The following is a 20,592-nucleotide window of genomic DNA, read 5'->3' on the forward strand; positions in this document are numbered from 1 at the left end:
AATACAAACAGAGTGGTTCATTCACCATTTAGACTCAGTGATCTAGACTCCATATGGTTCAGATAGCCTCCATCAGGCAGGGTGACTGTCAAAAGAGAGGCTGAGGAATGCTGCACTGACACTTCTGCTTTGATTACTTACAACTAACATGATAAAATTAACTGTGCTGTAGTGTACTTGTAGTAATTTGAACATCATGCAATGGAAGTTGCAAATTCCTCAGTTCAGTATGATCTAGCAACATAAAATCTTTATGATATATGCATTCTTAGGTGGGATTTAATGTTTTTCTCTCCCTCCAACCACCTGGAAGCTAGAAAATCTGTATTTGTCAGGGTTAATCCATTGAATCAACACAAAAATGAAATGCAATTACAATATAAATAGATCTTTTGATGTGTTGAAACTTAAGGACATTCAATCTGAACAGAAAATCCTAAATAGCCAATTTCAGTTTTATACCTCCTCTGCTTAAGGTCTCATTTTTTCTTGGGCCACAAAACAAGCACAGCTCACCCCGACAGATAAATTGTCTTGCTGTGGAAACTGAATGAATAACACAAAGTACAGCCAGGTTCAAGTAAATGCAGGCAATATGGGTCTATGTCAGTTTTGCATGCGAGTGGTCTACATTTCGTCAAGACCTGCACAAAAGTTAGTATTTCTGTTTTCATCTTGGCCCTATATAATGTATAGAATCACAAGTCTTTTATTTGCTCAATTTTGACTCTTCAGTTCTACCCAAGCCAAAGCCTGGAGAGCAGCAGCTTTTAGGAGGGTGTAACTTTTGTGGTATGTGGTACTTTAACCAACCTTTCAGGTTAATCAGCTTGAGGAGATTGTGGAATGCGATTGTAGATGTGATGGGCATGTCCTTCAGGTGCGTCTTAAAGTGTTGACTGTTTTTGTTGCCTCAGTCTCAAAACTCCAGACATGAGCTGCATTATGTGCAGTGTGGTAAAAACAATAAAAACCAAAAAACAAATTTATGTGGGTGACGTTTTATTCACAAAAAGAGAAATATCATAATAATGTAGTGTTTGACCAGAGTTAATCTAAAGGTAATACTGGCATCTAACAAGCTCCACTCATGACGGGTCAACAGAGAACTGTTCTCAGACTGAACAGACATGATCTGTAACTTAATCTTGTTATGGAGAATGTAGGATTCCACTGAACAAACATGACTGACAGTCCAAATGTAAAATCGTGTGTGCTGTGTTCCACCAAAACAGTAAAACAGAAGATGTTTTCACAGAAAAAGGAAACACACACATCAGCCACTCACTACAATCCTTCACGGTGGATGGATGGAGGACACCAATCACTAAAATGTTTAAAATTCTTTCATTTAGTCATTAATAAAGCCAGATCTAAAAACAGCTAACTCTTAACAGACATCAGACTTATATTACTGCTGCTACCGTAGAAAACTATTTATCAAAAAAACAAAATGAGGTTTAATCAAAGACATCCAAACAAAAACAGTGCCCTCTGTATCGTGTGATACATGTGCAGGTGCACACACATGTGCGTGATAACTGAATACATATCTCTATCAAGTTCAAGAGAGGCCACGTGACAGACACATCCAAACGTTTTTACTACAGTTAGAAGTAAACATGTACAGCCAACATTGTCATGATTTTGGCAATGAAATAAGGTTGATGCCAACCAGGATAAGAACGGAGAGATTTCTGCAAAGACATCAAAGAAACAGATAAACAGATAACCGTCTCTGAGTGACGACAGATACAATACAGAAAACCACAAAACTGCTGGGTTAATCTTCCGGAGTAAAGCACTTGGTATTAATGTACGGACGGTTCATGAAGAAACAAATCAAAGACTGCTACTTTATTGATCAGGGTGAAACACTGCTGCTATTTTACACACATTATTCAGCTCTCACCACGGCATACAGACGCAGACTAGACTGCTGTAGTTGTTGAGTTGTTGCGTTCAAATGTCTTGTAAACAGTCTAGTGTAATTTCTCTGCCATTGTGATATTGCAATCCTGAGATGGACGAATCAAAATGTGTTTAAAAAAAAGAAACGTGATCAAGTTGAAGCTGGTGTGAGGAGGAGGCTCCAAGTTAAAAAAAATCAATTGATGCTAATTTATTATTAAGTTTTAACACAGACTGTCACTCATTTTAACGCTAATTTTCTATTCATGCAACAGCTTCCCAACGCTGGATTCTGATTAGCTGATTTAACTGATTTTTAAAAGTGTGTAAAAGCAAACTAGTTCAATTTCTCCTGGCAGACTGGAGCGGTTTAAAACTATTTACAGGGCAACTAAATTGCATGATGTGTTTTATAACACTGTCTTAAAGGACAGCATCTAAATTGTTCAACAGTTGCAACCATGAATAGAGCCTGGTCCAATCAGAAGCTGCAGTCCAAACATCAGTATTTGTTCCTGTGACAAAATGTTCACGTCTACAAAGAGAGAATCTGTGCTTATATCATTGATGGTGGTCATCATCATGTTACTCTGGGATCAGATGTGAGACATGATTTGAGAACGGGGTTCTTCCTACGTCCAGGTTCACAGCTGGCTAATGGGTGAGTTGGGATGGGTGATCACCCTGCTAATTACCCTCTGGTGCTGATACTGTGGCAGGGCTCTGAGGATGGCGTGGTTATAGACCTGCAGTAGACATGCACGGACACAAACATAGACACACCTTTTACAGTATATGCCATCAGAAGCGAAAGCGAAAGAATGATACTGTGGTTGTGGAACATTATGACACTCATTATATAAATTACCAGGCACTACTAATAGAACGCTAAAGGCAATTAGAAGACATACAAACTTGCATTCCGAGCACACAAGGACACCGCCTTTCATAGCTGAAGTTAACCAATCTTTTGTAATTACAAATAACTATGTACCACTTAGTTTCAGGATATAATAATAATAATAATTTTATTGGTAGAGCACCTTTCAAAACCAGGTTACAAAGTGCTTTACATGGGCAGCAAAATAAAACAAGCAGATCATAAAAACACACAAGTCAAGATACAGAAATAAAACACATTTTAAAAGACATAAAATTCCCCTAAAAGAACTCTAAAGGAATAAAATTATTTTAAAATATATTTCTTAAGATGGTTACAATAAAATAAAGTCAAATAAAATTCAGATAAAATCCGGGAGGGCTCTGCGATAAGTATGTTTTAAAAGGGATTTAAAAGAGCTCACTGACTCAGCAGACCTGATCTCCTCGGGCAGAAGGTTCCAGATATCAGAATTTAGAATTTCCTGGAAGCGACACCAGATTACAAGAAAGCTGGTCATAGCATCTTTGGAGTCCCTTTATTGTGTTGCTCTCATCATTTTGCAGGACCCTCATGAAAAAGCAGTCCATCCTTAAAAAAGTACATTTAAACAGCAGCTAAACAAAATCGTGGCCGTAAAAATGCCAATATGCTGTCCGGTAAATTCATGTCTCTCTGGCCGATCATCAGGATGGTAATTAATGAAGAGCGGGCCTGAGGTGCACTTAGTGCAAGTATCCACGGTGGCAGTGGAGAGGATTCAATAGACATAGATCAGTGAAAGGTGCTGATCGCCTGTGGTGCGTCTACACTGGACACAAAGGAGTTCTTGTGTCCCGCAGGCACTTCATCTTAGTTCATATCCCGGCTCCAATGGGCCAGCCGTGGTTATGACTCTCAGGGGAGCAGTGTAAGATTACTGTGATCACTCTAACACGCTGAATCTCCCCCTCTGGAATTACTACAGAAAACTCTGCATCCTATACACTATAGAATCTCACTCTCTGGCACATGCACTCACCACTGAGGGAAATACCTGTCAATGTTCATTTGTCTTCAGGGAGAAGAACAGGAAAACAGGCTGCAAGAAGATAAAAAGAACACAGCAGAGTTACTCTACATGTCTGGTTCATGTTCCTGAACAGTGTACATGATATCTGGACTGTTACCTTATGGTCTCCCATGCAGATGTTAGGACCCACTGTGTTGTAATTGACCGTCTTCTCATCATCATCATCTCTCTGAGAAGAAAAAATATGTTTTATTAGCTGGACAAATAACAAAGGCTTCAGTTTTATGTGTTCTCTATGTTTGATTTTAAAACTGACCTTTTGACTGGGCTAGACAATAGGATGATATGACACTACCAACATTTATTACCAATAACAGAGCCGCTAAACTAGAAGTGATGCATAAACTTTCACTACAGCTTCATATTTTGTGTCTAAGCTGTGGTACAGCCACCTGTCACTAGCTGAGGCTGTAGCTCTGGCGACTGGTGATGCTATAATGCTCCATTACCTGGATGTAACCAATCACATGTGGCATTTTATATTGGCACAGTTTTTCAGTATTTTGATTTTAAAAATGGAGATAGTACATGAGTTGTGTCTGGTTAATGTCTAACACAAGCACATGCATATGGACTTTAACCTGCAGGCAGGGCTGGAGGCTTGTGGTGCTAGCTCCTCTAATGGTAGCCACACTCGGCAAACAAATTTGAATTTGTTTACCTATGAACTCTTTGATTCGATGTTTAAACGTTAAATTAAACATGCTCAAATTGGACTTTTTCCCTGAGTTTTTTCTTACCTCTGGACTAGTTGCTTGTCGGAATTTAAGTTTCCATTTGAAAGACTAGGAATGTAGTCGCCTAGGATCCCTCCTAGTTTTGACAGTGCTAGCCTCTTAGCCTTATCTGACAACATATAACCTCTTTAAAATGTATAGACCTGTAAATAGCCTTGAGTGCCTTCATCAAAAGAACCTATTCTGCATTTTGTTTGGAATAAAACAGCTGAATAACAGAAATACATCATTAGTAGCCTGAACTAGCCTCTTCAGCTTTTATAATACTAAGTTAAGACCGACCCTGTGGATGAATGGTTGGGCAGCGTGTGACATGAGGATACGATCACACCAGGCAGGACAGCGAGTGTTCATGTACTGGGTTGGTTTAGTGTTTTCTTCACTGTAGGGGTAACTGAGAGACAGAGAGTGCATTTTAGAAAAAGCATAATCAAAAGAATTGTGCATTTATTTAAAGTGTGTTCGGATTAAGACTCTGCTACAATTCTTACCTGGGTGGAAACTTGATTTCCTCTTCTCCAACTACATCATGAAAGGCTGCAACTTCTTTGTCATATTTCAAAAGCTGAAAGAAGCGGACACAGACCATGGGTCATCATCAGCAGGGATTACAGGAAGTTTCAATATTTTCAAAACAAGCAAGAGAAACTAGGGCAGTGGTAAAAGGCCAGGGAACTATCACATTTAAATCAGGTTGTTCTTTAGGTCAGATCTACTGACAGGATCTAACGTGAAGATTGCAACGATAAGCCAGGTTGTAGAAAAACAGCTGAACGAGTAACAGAGAAAGTATCCGTTGTGGTGCTGCTGATATGATCAGTGTGGGTAAAAGATTGTCTTATTACCGCTCTGCCGTTGTCCTCCCTGAAAACTGCCTGGTGCATGTAGGCAAAAAGCTTGTCCTCAATGTGGAGCAACACCTGCAGGGGAATTAAAGGAAGGTAAAGCAAAAGCCGCACCAAAAAATACATTTCAGTCGCTGTGTTTACTGAACAAGTTTGAATCACCTGATGGTCGTTGTCTTTTTCTTCGCAGATGATCCTCTCCACTTCGTTACTGCTGTCTTTCTTCACTGTCTGAATTTCTGCCGAAGTGGATAGATGCTGCATGCAGGAACACAAACAGGAGAAAGACTCAGTCCATACACGACCTTGGAATAGTCATCTAGCTTTTGGAGGAAGTAGTTTCATACCTGTACCAGACTCAGCGCATCCAGGCGGAAATTAAAATCTCCAAACAAGAAGAAAGGCTGAGGAGTGAATCGGCTGTCTGATATCCTAGAAAGAATGAAAACGCACTGTCAGAGATACAAATGTTTTGGTGTTTATTTGGACACATTCACATAAATAAGATTATACCTTCAGTAGTCTATGAACCCCTTTAAAGCTCTGACTTTTTGTTCATATGAAAGTCCAGTTTACAAGTAAATAAAGGCTGTATAAAAGCAAAGACATAGGGAAAGTGTGTGATGTATTTTCTGTTCTTTTGCACATTTTACAGTTTTCACAGTTCTGTCTATTTAAAAATCTGACCTGTTGATGACATATGTGAGAGCATTTTTGCGATTGGCTGAGTAAATAGATGGACTGGAGTTGCAGGCAATGAGGTTGGAGGCATCGTGGAACAGGTGGACATTGACCAGGTCCAGAGCTCTGTGAAGAACACAAGCAGACACAATACGTTGATATGCAGCAGGTGGAAGAGGAAACAATCAGACAGCACCAAAGCCGGGACTATGAAGGGTGAATGTGTGTAACAAAATGTGTGAGCTTTCTTTATCAGTGAGTGAACTGGTGTTAATGCCGAGTCCACAAACAATCACATTTGTCTTTTGTGCTCACTCCTTTTCTTCAGCTGTCACTGGAGAACAATTAATGTTCTTCCAACCGACTTGCTGTGTCGACTTACAAAGGGATGTTGTGGCCCTTTAAAAGAATAAAAATAAAAAACAGGTTCACAGCAGAGCATGCAAGGACACGTGATTTTATTTGGGGAAGTTTCTGTTTCTGTATGAATGAAAGCTTGTTAATGTTAAATCTTTGGTCTGGGTTAGTACAAGGGCACTGTGAAGCACTGCCTGGGGATATGTTTAAGATAAAATACAGAATAGTCTTTTATTTAGTAGCCATAAGAGAGAAGAGTAGACAGGAGTTTTATTTTAACTAGAAGTGGTTTTCTTTTCAACCTGCTGAAAGCTTGGCATCCAGTTCTGAACACTGGCTTTCGTGAAAAACCTGCCTTGACTGTTTTTAGCCTTGTGTGGACTGCAGAATCAAGACATGCACAACACTGGCTTTTATCAACTAATTCAATTGAAATGGTGGACTTGATAGGTTCATATAACACAGATACAAAGCAGCATTAGCTCTGATTTGGAATGGTGTTTCTAATGGCCTGATGAGGTCCAGTATTTGCCCTTTAGCTGTCCTACAAATAAAACGCTCCCCTTTCCCTTTTTATTGTCTGCTGAGCAGGAATTGTGCAAAACAGTATAACAGAAGATAAGGGTCAGAAATAAAGCTGTAAAGTGCTGTATCTGCACTGTTTTGGTTTCACTTCTTTTGTTATTCATCCCTCTGAGGTGGTGGAAACAGAAAGGACATCACAGTTTATTATTTTATAAAGCAGTTAACATTTTTACATCATGTGAACATCAAAAGGTCAACAACCAAAAGTGCACGAGTCTAAGCCTAAACTTTCTTTTTGAGGGTGAAGTTACGTACTGGTTGTGTATGATCCAGCGGGTCCTCATGAAGCCCTTCCTGGACCACTTGAACTGTAACAGAAACAGATGAGAGTGAGTCACTAAACAGCAGTGAGCCGTGTCTTTGAAGGGACAAACTGATAATTATTGATTCTTTCACATAATTTGTCTCATCTCCCTGTCAGAGCAGGCAGACAGCCCACCAAAGCCCCAGTAGACTCATTTGTCCCAACATCTCCCTTTGGCCCTCACATCCCCCTCCCCACACCTGGACACACACACACACACCCACAAACACACATAAAAATGCAGGCATACACAGATGCACACTCTTGCATACATACTCACATCAGGCCAGAAATTCTTTGGGAATTTTTCTTTTTCCACTGTGGTGACACCATCCAAAGAGCCCACGTGTTTGTTCTGCCCCGACACTGCTTTGAAATCTTGAGCTGTAAGAGAGGGAGGAGGGGGGAGGGAGGGAGGGAGAGAGGGGTGACATGTAAAAGAGTGAGAAAACATGCAAACAGCAATCAATAAACTGGTGTTAACCTCATCAGAGCGGCATACGTGATGAGAGGATCCATAAGCGAGCCATTAGATTGTGTTTGGTGAACAACAATCGGTTTGGGCTGCACAGCCGGTGGCAGCTGCGGGATGTTTATGGTTCTTCCATAAGCTTTTCTGAGGAGCTTTTTCACGCCTAACGTGACTGGACTATGCTGCAGCAAAATAACACCACTTTAAATTCAGGTGCTTTGCAAATACACGGTTGGAAATGTTGGCCATCAAAGTGTCATTATACAGAGAAATGTCCGGCCACGTCTGATGTTAAAAAACTTGCCAGTCATATGCAACATTGATGTTACTGCGCTGATGTTATGAGACGTTTATGAGCCATTACCAAAGCAGTACAAGATGCGAGGGGAGGGGTGAAACTTATCATGTTTTTCAGTAAAAACACAGAAATACAAATCAATCACCAGCTGAGAAACATTTAAGTGATGTGAGTCAATGCAAACATGGACGCGAGGAGAGGTGTTTACCTTTAAAATCATACTGGTGGATGTTTTCCAGTGTCTTGTGGATGAAGTACATGCTGCCCAGAGCCTGTGCAGAGAGAGGAAATGAGGAAAGGAATTTACAATAACTGATACAAATAAGATATATATATATAATAAGAGTTATTATGACCACTTTAAGTCAAATCATTGCAAAAAGTACAGGACTTTACACCTGTGGGGGGCATCCAAACACATTCTTGCTATGCTAAATAAATGTTGTGCAATAAACTTTAATTTTGGACAAAGAACATAAATGTATTAAGGTTTGGTGGACGAAGATGAACATAACTCCCCAAACAAGACCCCAAAACTACAGCAGGGATATCATCTGTATTCAATAAGAATAAACTTAATATTAAAGCACCATTTAATACAAAAATGAATGCTTCACAACATCAGACTAAAAGTAGAAATCTATGAAATGTGTGGTTCAAAAATGTTCACACATTGCTATAGGAATAAACGGATAGGTAGTGCAAAATAAGACATTAAAATAAAAATATAAAATATCTGCATTTAATAGACATTAAGGGTAAGGAGAAGGAAGGAGGATGAAGACAGCTTTTGCCTGATCTCCGCCAGAAATGTCGTTTTCTTGTCACTGATGTCATTCATTTTCTCAAAGCTGCAAAAATGCAGAAAGCCAAAATGTGCCTAATTTCTTCACATCCAAACATAGCAACATCAAACCTTTTAATTCAACGATTTTAATTGGAACAATTGAGCTCAGTGTGACCAATCCAGAACGTTTTTTTCAGCAGTAGTCTACAATGAAAACTCAACATCTATATACGGCGACAAAAACAGCAGAAATCATCTGAACTCAACCTCTGACATGATGAATTAAACTCTTCATTCCACCATTATGTGAGCTGAATTGTGGGCTTTGTATTGAATGATCCCGTCTGACACACAGTATATTGTTACTCTCCCAAAGAAACATGAAACTTTAAAGAATAGAGACGTCCGAAGTGAACACACAAACACACCCAGCACATCCACACACACATTCCCCCTCACGCTCACACTTCAGCACCCAATCATCCCTGACACGCGGCTGACAATTTTTAATGTACTAACTGCCTGCTCCACTGATCTGATTAATCATGCCCTGAGAGATCAATAAAGACAGAAAATTAAAACAATTTAAAAGGTATTAAGCAGTAGGCCTGCTGTCTGCCAACGCCGCTGCTGTGACTGGGGGCTGAAGAAAAATCAGCTGGCGCTCACAGGGCTCGGGGCGTGACGGACCACTGTGCAATCCCCCCCACCCCCCAAATACACAAACACACAAGGAAGAACACACACACATCCAGCCGGAGTATGAGAGATCTCTCCCTGAAGAGATCATTTATCTTCCGTGCCAAAGTCATCCTCATTTAATAAAATTGAAGGGTCTCGGTGGTACAGTGTGTGGAAATTAGCGAACAACTTGTCGAAACTACATATAAGGAGTTACTTGACCAAAGCTGATGAAAGTTATATTCCTGCTAATGCTGAAGAATATCAGCGGGAAAAAGATTTATACAATTGTATTGTATTTAAGCTCACAATTAGATCAAAATGATTACTTAAGGGTTGTATTTTTGTAATAAAATCAGGAAACTGATCTAATTTCGGCCATTTTTGTGTTGGATTTGTAACAATTTGATGTTTAAACAGTCTGGAAAGTGCAAACACACACTCAAACACACATTCTCCTCCACATACTCTGCCAAACACCCATCTTCATCAATCAGGTTTGTGCACAGTTTAATAAAAAAATATTGACTTACAAGTGATTTTTTATCAAAACACCATTTGTACTGGGAATGCATGCAAGTCTGCCCCCTCTGCTGCTGCAGCCCCTCTGAAAGGAGAACCCCCCAAACTCTCTCTTGGCCACATAACTGATGATCCACAGCCAGGGGGAAACAAATTGAAAATCAATGCAGGTGGCACAGACGAAATGAGAATGAGGCATTAGGAGAGGTGGGAGTGGAAGGGGGCTCTCAGGGCAAACAGTGGAGGGTGCGAACACTAGAGCGCAGGGGAAACTTAGTCCCAGCTGTCTTTTACTCCCCCCTCACACTTTATTTATCGTGCACAAATAGGCTGGGATCAATACTTTTAATCTAGAGTTAAATGTATTGACTTTGGCCTGTCTCCCCAACACCTGGCCATTGACTTTCCCTGTTTTACTTCACACACCTTGGGTCTACAAATGCAGCCGTTGACCCTTTCTGTCATCCGCACAGTGTGAGGGTTTCACATGGGAGGAGTAAGGGTTAATAGTTTAAGAAATACTGACACGTTTTCTCAGGTGGAGGAAGTCTTACTCGCAACCGAACAGAATTTCAGACATGCTTCTTCAGACAAACCTATTACGGGAAACTACATATTTCACTTTCAAGACAAAGAAGGAAAACTTCCTTGTGCTGTTATTAGAGGGACATAAAAAAAGAAGTTAGTCAAGTCCATGACCTGAGCAGCATGTCATCAGGTACTGAAAAGCATGAGCTCAGGCTTCCAGGGGGGGTCTGAGTTCAGAGATTGATGGTGATAAGATAAGCAGTCAGAGACCTGACTGACTTGTCTTTAAGGACATGTCCTCAGTCTGTGCCCACACTGTGAAACTACAACAGCATTGTTTCATGCTACATCTAAGAGATGGACGATACAAACAGACTGTTAGGCTGTTGATTTTGAATATGTCTGAGATTTTGCAAGGAAGCGTGATGTGTTTAAACCCAACCGGAAAAAAAACATACACACATACGTCACAAACAAGATAATGAAAAGTGCTACAAATATGCACGGCTATAAGTCGGAATGCTGTGATACATAGTTTTGCCTCTGTATACTGATTCCTATCCATATTAATCCATACTGAGTAGCCCTCAAATGCCATGAGGGCTTAAATTACAAAGCTATATACCTATACCTATATATATACATATATATATGTATATATATATTTTTTCTTAATAGCTGTATACCAGCGAGCATGTTTGTGATAGTATAGCCACCGTTGTTTTTCTACCATGCTCGGATCACAAGAGCTCAGGCTGCAGCCTCTCCTGCCATACCATATCTAGCCTCAGAGGAACCCTAACATTTAGCATAAAACTGCTTCATCTTTTTGTTTAGCAGTATTAATCATCTCAACTTTGAATTTAAAATAGGTACAGCATTAAAATATGCAACACTGGCTGTTGAAATTCTGGCTGCTTAGAAAAAATGTTGAACTCTCCTGCTGTCTTCTTTACAGCTTCTAAAACAGTAAGTAGTGGCAACCGTAATATATTTCAATTCAGTTATTAGTTCAAAAATCACAGCATTGGACTGCTCATAGCCGATACTAACATTGCGGCTGTATCAAAAGCTTTTTCAATACTGGTATTAATAACTGATCCCACTAATTGCATCAGGCTCTGATGGAGAAACATTTTATACATAGGTCTTTGATTTCAAGTTCCTTAACACGTTTTTTCTTTCATCAAAACTACATTTTCGGGTGCGCTGGTGGCCGAGCGGTCTAAGCGCCCCACATACAGAGGCTACAGTCCTCGTAGCAGGGGTCGCCGGTTCGATTCCCTGGCCGGTCGACCATTTTCTGCATGCCTTCCCCCGCTCTCTAGTCCCCACATTTCCTGTCTCTTTTCAGCTGTCCTATCAAATAAAGGCAAAAGGCCAAAAATATAACTTTTAAAAAAACCTACATTTTCAAATCTTGTGATCTCAGTTTAATTTCTCAATTTTCAAGGAAAAACAAAAGAAAAAAATGAAATATAAAGGAATAACACAAAAATCTATATTGATTTCAGGCATGTAGAAACCTGTCATGATCAAAATGTAATTTCTTGTATCAGAAAAATCCACTGGGTCTGTATAATTTACAGTAAAATGACAAAATCCAGATATGATCAAGTCTGAAAGTGCAAACACTTATGCTTGTATGCATAATTGCTGGTTGCTGCTCTTTACTCAACATCATTGAACACCTCCTGCTACCTCTGAGCGTTAACTGGAGGAGGCCTCCATCTAGTGGAGGGTCATATGAATTGCTCTGAGTGAGAAGTCTTGTGTTTTTTTTCTTACCGTGAAGCTTTCCTCTGCTTGGAAATGATTGTCCACATAGATGCAGACCCTGTCATAATCCTTCATTTCCTCACTGGACTCAATGCTCCTGCAAACAACAGGGGGAGACATCAGGGGTTTTGCCAGGTAAGGGAATAAAAGCTCAATCCCCTTTGACGTAGAGCTTAATTTATTTGAAACTGGCAGGGCATTAATTAGCAGAGTCTTGATAGTAAAAATGTTAATTTGTTTCCTGTTTGCTTTTTAAATATGGATATTTTTGGGGCTTTGGACCTTTTTTGGAACACAAAACATGCAATCTGAACATGCCAACTTGGCCTAAAACAATTTGCGATGGATATTTTGCAGTTTATACATAATTCAAACACCAAAAAACATACAAACAAATAAATATAGTATATTACAGGACAATCTATGAATAAGCAGCAGACAAGTGTACATCAATCTAGTTTTACCAAAAGAAGTTTTCAGCATAGCCCATGTTGGCCATGTAGTCCTTCCCTCCAACTTCCTGGAAGTGCAGGGCGATGAACTGTGGATTGTAGCTGTGAATGGTCTGTAAGAGAGATGCAAAGAGTCTTTGTTAACTGGTTTTACATTACAGAGTAGTAATGAGTGAAGACGGTTGACACTGTGTGGTGGGATAAGGTTAACTATCCATGGAGGTCATGCAGAGTTTTTCTGATATTGGATATCTGCTGTCACATGTTATCAGTTATCAGCAGTGTCAGTTTTCCAGAGGAAAATGGAGCAGCAGTGTAATGAATGAAAATACCAACATTCACATCTGTGAATTGACAAGGTGAGTCCCAAACTTACCTTGTATAATTCTTGTAACCAGTCATTTTGAATTTCACCCACCTATAACATGGAAAAGAGAAAAATCATTAAAGGTACAGTATGTCATTTTCTGGAAGAAGAAAAATAACAAACCTTCATTAGCTAATTTCTGTGCCACAAGGAGGCAGTGCATTAAAGCTGGGGTTGGTAGTCTCGGAAAACTAGCATGAATTTGAATGTAGCATTTCCTCATGACTCCGTCTAACCCCTCCCCCCCTCCCCTCGGAGCTGCTCCAAAACGACGCCCCCGTTCACATGCACGAGTTCCGCTGATTTGCGACCATATGATCATGACTGATTCAAAACCGGTCCTCACCAAAACATTATCATAGTGAAAGTTAGAAACACAGACAAACATGGCTATTGTTAGTACACACAACTGTCATGCTAGCATTATCCAGTTGTACTAGTGACACGATATCAGGAGAAAAGCTATAATACATATAATACTGTAACAGCTCTGCTGTGTGTTACATGTGTTCAGTGTAGATGTTCTTAATTCCTACAGTGTTGACAGTTCGTGAAGGCATCAGGAGAGGTGTAGAGTGTGTGAACGGGAGAGAGGAGAGGATAAGAGAAGTTCTTCATTCATTCAAACTTTGATTGTTGCTTTGTTGGTTGGCGTGATCACGGCCGACAGTGACCGGTTAGTAAAACTCAACGTGTTCACGAATCGACTCGTCATCCCTACAGCGTCCGGACAGACGCTACATTACATACACATTTCTGTAGGACTTACTGAATGCCATTAATTATTTTGCTTGTCAGAGACCCCATGGTGAGAGCTTTTTAGACTCTGATCCGGACTACAGTCCTGAGCAAAGCACCTCATCGGGTCAGAGGGGACAGGCCCGGGGTCGAGGGAGAGGGGCAGTCAGTTGAGGCAGGGGAAGCAGAGGCAGGGGACGGGGACTCGGAGTTCACGCCGGGGACATGTACGAGCGGGCAGAACAGCAGGACAGGATTTGATTGGTTTAAAATTTTGGACCCCAAAAACGGTGATTGGTTAGTGTTTTCCCAGGTTTACTCCGGCTGTAGATAGCAGCTTTTTTTCGCTCTTTTTTAAGAACACATTATGTATTGATTGCCATCGGGACATAAAGATCATTTTAACCAGTATAACAAAAAGTGTATCTAAATCTGACTACCAACCCCAGCTTCAAACTGTGAACACAATGCTAACATCAACCAAATAAAAAGCGCTGTTTTGAGCGAGCTAATCGTCGGCGGGTGCCAAATTTAAAATCCTGAAGACAACAAAACTTCTTCCGAGCTAGTGTGAGGTAAGTAGACGGGCCTTTAGCCTTTTCGCTAACAGCTACAGGGTACCTGCCTGTCAATCAAGTCAGCCATGTCGTTATTTGGGCATAACTTGTAAATTTATTATCCTCGAAAATACAGAGTTTTAAAAAAGTTCACCCCCCTTATAGTGTGTGCTGATATCACACAGCTACTCAGACCTAAACCATTTTTATGAAACAGGCTGTAAACATTTTTATTATCGACGCAAAGATCGTCTTTTTGAATGTGTGTGTGTGGTTTCCGGTGTTTCTGCAGCCAGCCTCAAGCGGACGCTTCAGTTTTTAGCATTCCTAGATGGGCTTCATATTTTAAGACCAGAGGTTGCCGCTTGGTCATCCTCTAATAGCCAATGTCATGACGGATACGTCCATTATTCACACAGTCTATGACTTGTCTCCACAAAACCTTATTATTCTTGAATTCCCTTCTTTTACCTCCTAAAGACAGTTGATAAGATAAACAATAATTATGACTGGGTGGGTAACTAATAAAGGTAAAAAGCAAAAAAAAAAAGTTTGTTTATTTTGGCAGTCCTGTGAACAAGATAGTACATTTCACTCTTTGATTTTACTACATACCTGTTTCTGGATTGAAACTTATTACATGCCCTCTTTTAAATTTTTACCATACAGCTGTAAAAATTGGTGTGGCCAATTTTAAACAAAGGCTCTTTGTTCTGCGTACTGTATGCTTCTCAGAAATCCAACCTGGTGACTGTTTTGACAGGCATTAAACTTACTGTCAAAAAATGATCTTCTAGATAAGAGTCTGACTTATTTTGTAGTCATAAACAGGCATCTGCACTTAATTGCGTCTGTTTTGTTGTTTTGTTACCAGTAAAAAAAACTCCTTGCAGATGCGCAGCAGTATTTCATTTTACACAAGCGAGCACTAACTTAGCAAGCTGACTAATGCTTCAGAGACTTTATTGTTTTCATTACAAACATAGGTGAAAATTATGTGGGAGTTTATACTTGTGTCTTGCTCCACAACATTCCTATTTGGAAAAATCTGTTTTAAGGAAGGAATCTCTCTCCAAACGTATAACTTCTGTCTTGAAAGGTACAACGCCAGCTAACAGATGAGCAGGTCAAATGGAAGTCATGAATCCCAGAAAGGAAGCACTCTGGACTAATATTAACTCTGACAATGTTTAAACAAACAATGAGGATTGTCTGTAGATATTAACCTCTGAGCTTTCCATTGTTTTGGTGTTCCAGGATGTAGTCTCATTCAAGAGTAGCTGCATATAATCCGTCCAGGGTCCATACATCACCTCTAATGATGAGCTTCAATTCGCATGGACACTTGACAGCTGAGTAAACTATGATGAATAAAGGTCGGCAAATAAACCTTAAACAAAACAATCTGTCACTCAAGGTTAAGGCTTACTTAGCAGGCCTTTTCTTTTATAAAATCAAAAAGCAGCAAGTGACAGGATTTGTAAAACTGAGTAAACAGTGGGGCATCACCTTGTCAGTGACAGAAGCTTCTTGTGTCTCTGATTCTTACACTCCTGCTTCTGAGTTTATTCAGAAGTACAGCCGCAGAGTTGAACAATCTCTTGTGAGGCCAGGTGGGCTCATATTAGCTGAGAAATGGCTTTGCATAGTGTATTTGCATGGCAGTGAGGCAGGGTGGCTGTCTCTCGTGACTCTGGAGCAACAGCATGTATCCACTATTTCCACTAACCTTGATTCATATAAATCAATTCTAGCATGTGTTTCAGAGGGAATGTTTTTAAAGACATTATACTCAGGATGCAGTTGTGGTGGTCAAAAGAAAAAGGAACTAAAGAATTTCAAACTGAGGGTGCCTTCTAGTCTTTTGTTGCATTCTTATAGCAGTGCGTCATGCAACAAAAGCAAGTACACAATCTGTATTGTTAAAAAGAACGTTTTTGCTTTGTTTTTATGTGTGCAGTGCAGCCTATTTTTAGTCGTTACACATATATGATAATCTCCAGATTAGTGCTATGGTGTGCCATAAATAGACTTTTGACTGTCTCACTGGGTAATAGCTCTGCGTGAACATTTGGCTTGTCTAGCATTCTAAAGTTGTAGGATTTATCCTCTGATGTGCTTAAAGTCTGGCTTTTATCCTGAAGACTGGTTGTACATTCAGGAGTATTTGTTTAGAGAATAGCGAGCCTAACTTAGTAGAAAAACTCAAGTCCTACGGGGGAAGATTTTCATCTGTTTACATAACTCCCACAATGGGATCTAACATGTTTTCATTGGAGACAGATCTGGCAACCGGAAACATGGTCCTGTGCCAAATTTCCATGAGTGTAAGAGCTCTCCTCCCTGCTATGTTGGAAGTTTTGTTCACCCAGCATGGACAGAAAGACCTCAGTATTTATTCATGTGTTAAGAAGTGTTAGAATCTGCTTTATACTCTTAAAATCCTTCATGTGGATTTTTCTAGAAATGTCTAGGGTTACACAACACTGCAGAAACACAGCGTTACCACCAAAGATGATGACCTGCATGCTATATATAGGATTATAAGTATACTATAAACTGACTACTGAGTAATGCAGGCCCTCTGCTTAACATTACAACTGGGGTTCTTTTTTAAAGGGATTGATCGCATTAAGGGCAGTTCCAACTTGTGGAAGAGGATTCATTTGGGGGGTTGAGAATATGAATGAGGTTCATGAGAGAAGGGGGAGCCAAATTATTTTCACTAAAGTAGCAAAGCTGAGCACTGACTTTTGCCAGGGTGGCATGAATTATATCTGTACAACAAATACAAAACATATATTTGCCCTTCTGTCTCCACTATAGCTACTTTCATTAGCTACTAAAATGATCAAGATGTTCATGTGTGTATTTTTTTTACTCTAAAAACAAATACAGTAGAATGAAATCTTCCCAGTTTAAAACGTAAAGGACTTAAAAAGATATGTGTCCATGACCAAGAACAAAAGGAAAGATGTGTTACCGAAAAATAAACTAGCCTGTGATGAGTGCCTGGACCATACTTGGCGAAATTACGCGAAATAGGCGGCCCGTCCGCAGAGAAAATAGCCTAGCTTACCTGCTGGACCTCTGGGAATTTTCTCATTAAAGGGGAAGAGCTCACCGGCACGCATTGTGGCCAGCAGGAGCAATAGTGTACTGTAACTCATACGACCCCAATTCGAAAAAACTGATATATCACTTTAACACCCATTGTAAAATATGAAAAAGGGATGGAAAAGTAAATGACATTTGCGTTAGTATTCCCTACATTTTTTCCCTGCCATACTTCCTCTACTCTGCTAATCCAATACAGAACGCCACAAGCCCACGAGAGCTGTCAATCAATCAATCAATCATTTCTTACGTACTATGATTAAACTGCTCAGAAAAATGACCACTTAGACATAGTTCAGTATAAAAACTAACTATAATGACATAAACCCTGTTTCAGAAAAATAAATGTTATTTTTTATTTATTTTATTGTAAAACCATTGTTCATCTATTAAGAAGGTGTAGGCGAGGCTTATAACCTGCAGAGAGAGCCCTACATATTTCGCTTCTTATTCAGTGAATGCTTATGATATCCATTTTAATAAACAGTTTATGTTTGCAACACTAGCTAGAAAGTTTACATTTTTACACCAAATTGAGAAGATATATAAATAGTTTTGGATTTTTGGCCATTGGGGTACCCAATCAGATTTCGAGCAGGGGCATGGCCCCCCCGATTGGCAACCCCTAGATGCACCCCTGCATGACAGGTCATGGATGTTTGGGAGCATAGAGTCAAACTTCTCTGATGACTTATGGAAAAAAATCATTTATTTTACGCTGATAAACCTCTAATTTGTTCCTTAATTATTAACAGGCGCTTGTCTTTGTTCTGCTTGTTCTAGGCGACTTGTTTCTTCTCAATATCTAAATTAATATACTTTTTCTTTATGCATTTCTGTATATAGAAAATAAAATGAAATAATAAAAAGGTTTATGTTTTCCTAAGGTCATGTATGTTTAGTTGAACATTTTAATATATCTTCATGGCTGCCCCCTCAGTGCCACAGTTATAACCTGTTACAACACCAGCCCCTAAGTAGTCCTCCCCAGACTTCAAGCTGGTAACGTGAGTCATGAAATGTGAACGCTCAACAGGTAATAATGGGTCAATTTGGTCTCGTGGCTGATTTTCATTTCAAATAAATGTCTCGGCGCGTGCTGCTCAGAGGGAGATGACTCGCCAACACTACCTGTGGTATTAGACTGGGGTCAGGGACGGCCCGTGGCATTAGCAGCATAGGCAAATGCTAGGGGTGCCGGCCATCCATAGGGGGCGCCACTAAATGAGTGAGGAAGAGAATTTGAAGATAATAGGAAAAGAATATTGTTTTATCTAATTTAATTTTGGAATTGTGGAACGATGCCAGTAAACATTTAAAAGCTTGTGATTCACTTTTGGCTTTAAAAATAATGGTATGAAAATCAGTTTTCGAAGTGTTCATGATTTGCTTGATTTGGTTTTGTTTTTGTTTTCCTTACACTTTGGAAGCTGTTAGCTTAAGATAGCAAATGTAGGCTAGGCCTAAATAAGCATTTTGCTTCTGCATTTTAGTCACCACAAGTCATGACTAAAAGGCAGAAGCAGTGCAGACACTTTAAACAAAGCAACAGTAATGTACTGTTGCTTTGTTTTAAGTGTCTGCACTGTGAAAATTATTGTCTTAGCCTATATATTGACTGAACAAATTCTACTACTATTACATTATGCATTTTGAAATTGTATTATTATTTTCCTGCTAAGTATCAGTGTTATTACCATTTTATTAATGTTATTTTATTTTAGAGGATATTTTTATTTTAAAACAAAGGAAACCTGTAAAACATAAAGCTTGTCTTTCAGTGTATATGTGATGTGATTGTTGGAGTTGGTTATAATACAAGGGGCACCAGTTAAAATCTTGCCTAAAGCACCAAGTCGGTTAGGGCCGGCTCTGACGGTGGCTTTAGACGGTGGTCTTAGACTGTGGTATTAGATACGTAATAAATGTTACGTCGCTTACAATACAGTATAGTTAGCGCCAGAGGGGCAACGAGTTGTTACATTGTTACACCTGAAGATGTATGCGAGCAAGTGAAGCCATATAAGGTCCAAACTAACCTCTCTAATGTTACACTGTCGACTCATTATTGCTCTTTCAGCCTAACAGCATTAAGTATAATCCTCTGGCAGCATGACAGCTTGGAGTGGTTGTAATACAACTCTTACCAGTCTATACTTACATTGTCAAAGAGTGACCCGACATTTGCAGTGACGAGCAGCACATCAGTGAATGTCTCCATGTTCACGAGCCTCCTTCACAAACAGCGCGAGGAAACTCCGTAGCGTCGCCAAATGACGCGCGTGCAGAAGGCCTACGGCAGGCACTCTCCAGGAGCTTAAAAAAGGCTTCTTATTATGTCACCTACAACTGCTTAAAATACACCAGCATCCCCGTGATGACTCTGAGTCGCTCCAACTTGTTTGGTGATGGCGGGCTTTAGGATCAGGTCGTTGTCATATCTCTGAGCGGTGTTCATTTCCATCATCGAGCAGAAGAGCAGTAAGTGAGTTGAATAGCCGACATGCGTGGATTTCCGCCTCCTCTGCGTTAATTGGACTAGTGGCTTCTTAGAGGACTTAAACCAGCCTGGACGGCGCATCTGCTGCTGCCTTGACAAACGCTCAGACAACCGGACCGAGCACTTAGTCAGTGTTGGGTAATAAACTCGGTGCTCCGCCTCCCTCCACCCTGTCTCTCTCTCTGCCTTCCTTGTGTTGAGTTCATCAACGCAGAGCAAGCATCGTAGCTAGAGCCCAAAAGTGAAACTTCCCCATGTTACTCGCATCGTATTTGAATGCTTGAGAAACAACAATATGCAATATCATTAACAAGCTTTATCACTCCAAGTTACTTGTATTTCGTTATCATGACTCTAGAGACGACATAAAAAGTTTGACTTAACTATGTTTGTCTACACACCAGTCAACATACCAAAGAAGT

General features: G+C 40.0%; 1 protein-coding gene across 3 annotated transcripts; it reads right to left on the bottom strand.

Moving 5' to 3' along the window:
* Positions 1–985: 985 nt before the first annotated feature.
* inpp5l (inositol polyphosphate-5-phosphatase L) lies at positions 986–20,372 on the bottom strand. 3 transcript variants are annotated; one of them, XM_034691766.1, is made up of 16 exons: positions 19,832–20,371; positions 13,268–13,309; positions 12,904–13,004; positions 12,449–12,536; positions 8,351–8,414; positions 7,653–7,756; positions 7,324–7,376; positions 6,133–6,252; positions 5,793–5,877; positions 5,608–5,703; positions 5,446–5,520; positions 5,092–5,165; positions 4,883–4,994; positions 3,961–4,032; positions 3,828–3,872; positions 986–2,657 (listed from the first exon to the last, which is right to left on the bottom strand). In XM_034691766.1, exons 1-15 carry the CDS (start codon positions 19,889–19,891, stop codon positions 3,831–3,833), a joined length of 1,188 nt encoding a protein of 395 aa, XP_034547657.1. In that variant the 5' UTR covers positions 19,892–20,371; the 3' UTR covers positions 986–2,657; positions 3,828–3,830. The 3 variants fall into 3 exon arrangements, with proteins under 3 accessions (XP_034547657.1, XP_034547656.1, XP_034547658.1); XM_034691765.1 differs by having other exon boundaries at positions 3,813–3,872; XM_034691767.1 differs by having other exon boundaries at positions 986–3,872; positions 19,832–20,372.
* Between the last annotated feature and the right edge of the window lie 220 nt (positions 20,373–20,592).

This window comes from Notolabrus celidotus, chromosome 9 (genome assembly GCF_009762535.1).
Source record: "Notolabrus celidotus isolate fNotCel1 chromosome 9, fNotCel1.pri, whole genome shotgun sequence".
In the NCBI taxonomy this organism is placed as follows: domain Eukaryota; kingdom Metazoa; phylum Chordata; class Actinopteri; order Labriformes; family Labridae; genus Notolabrus; species Notolabrus celidotus.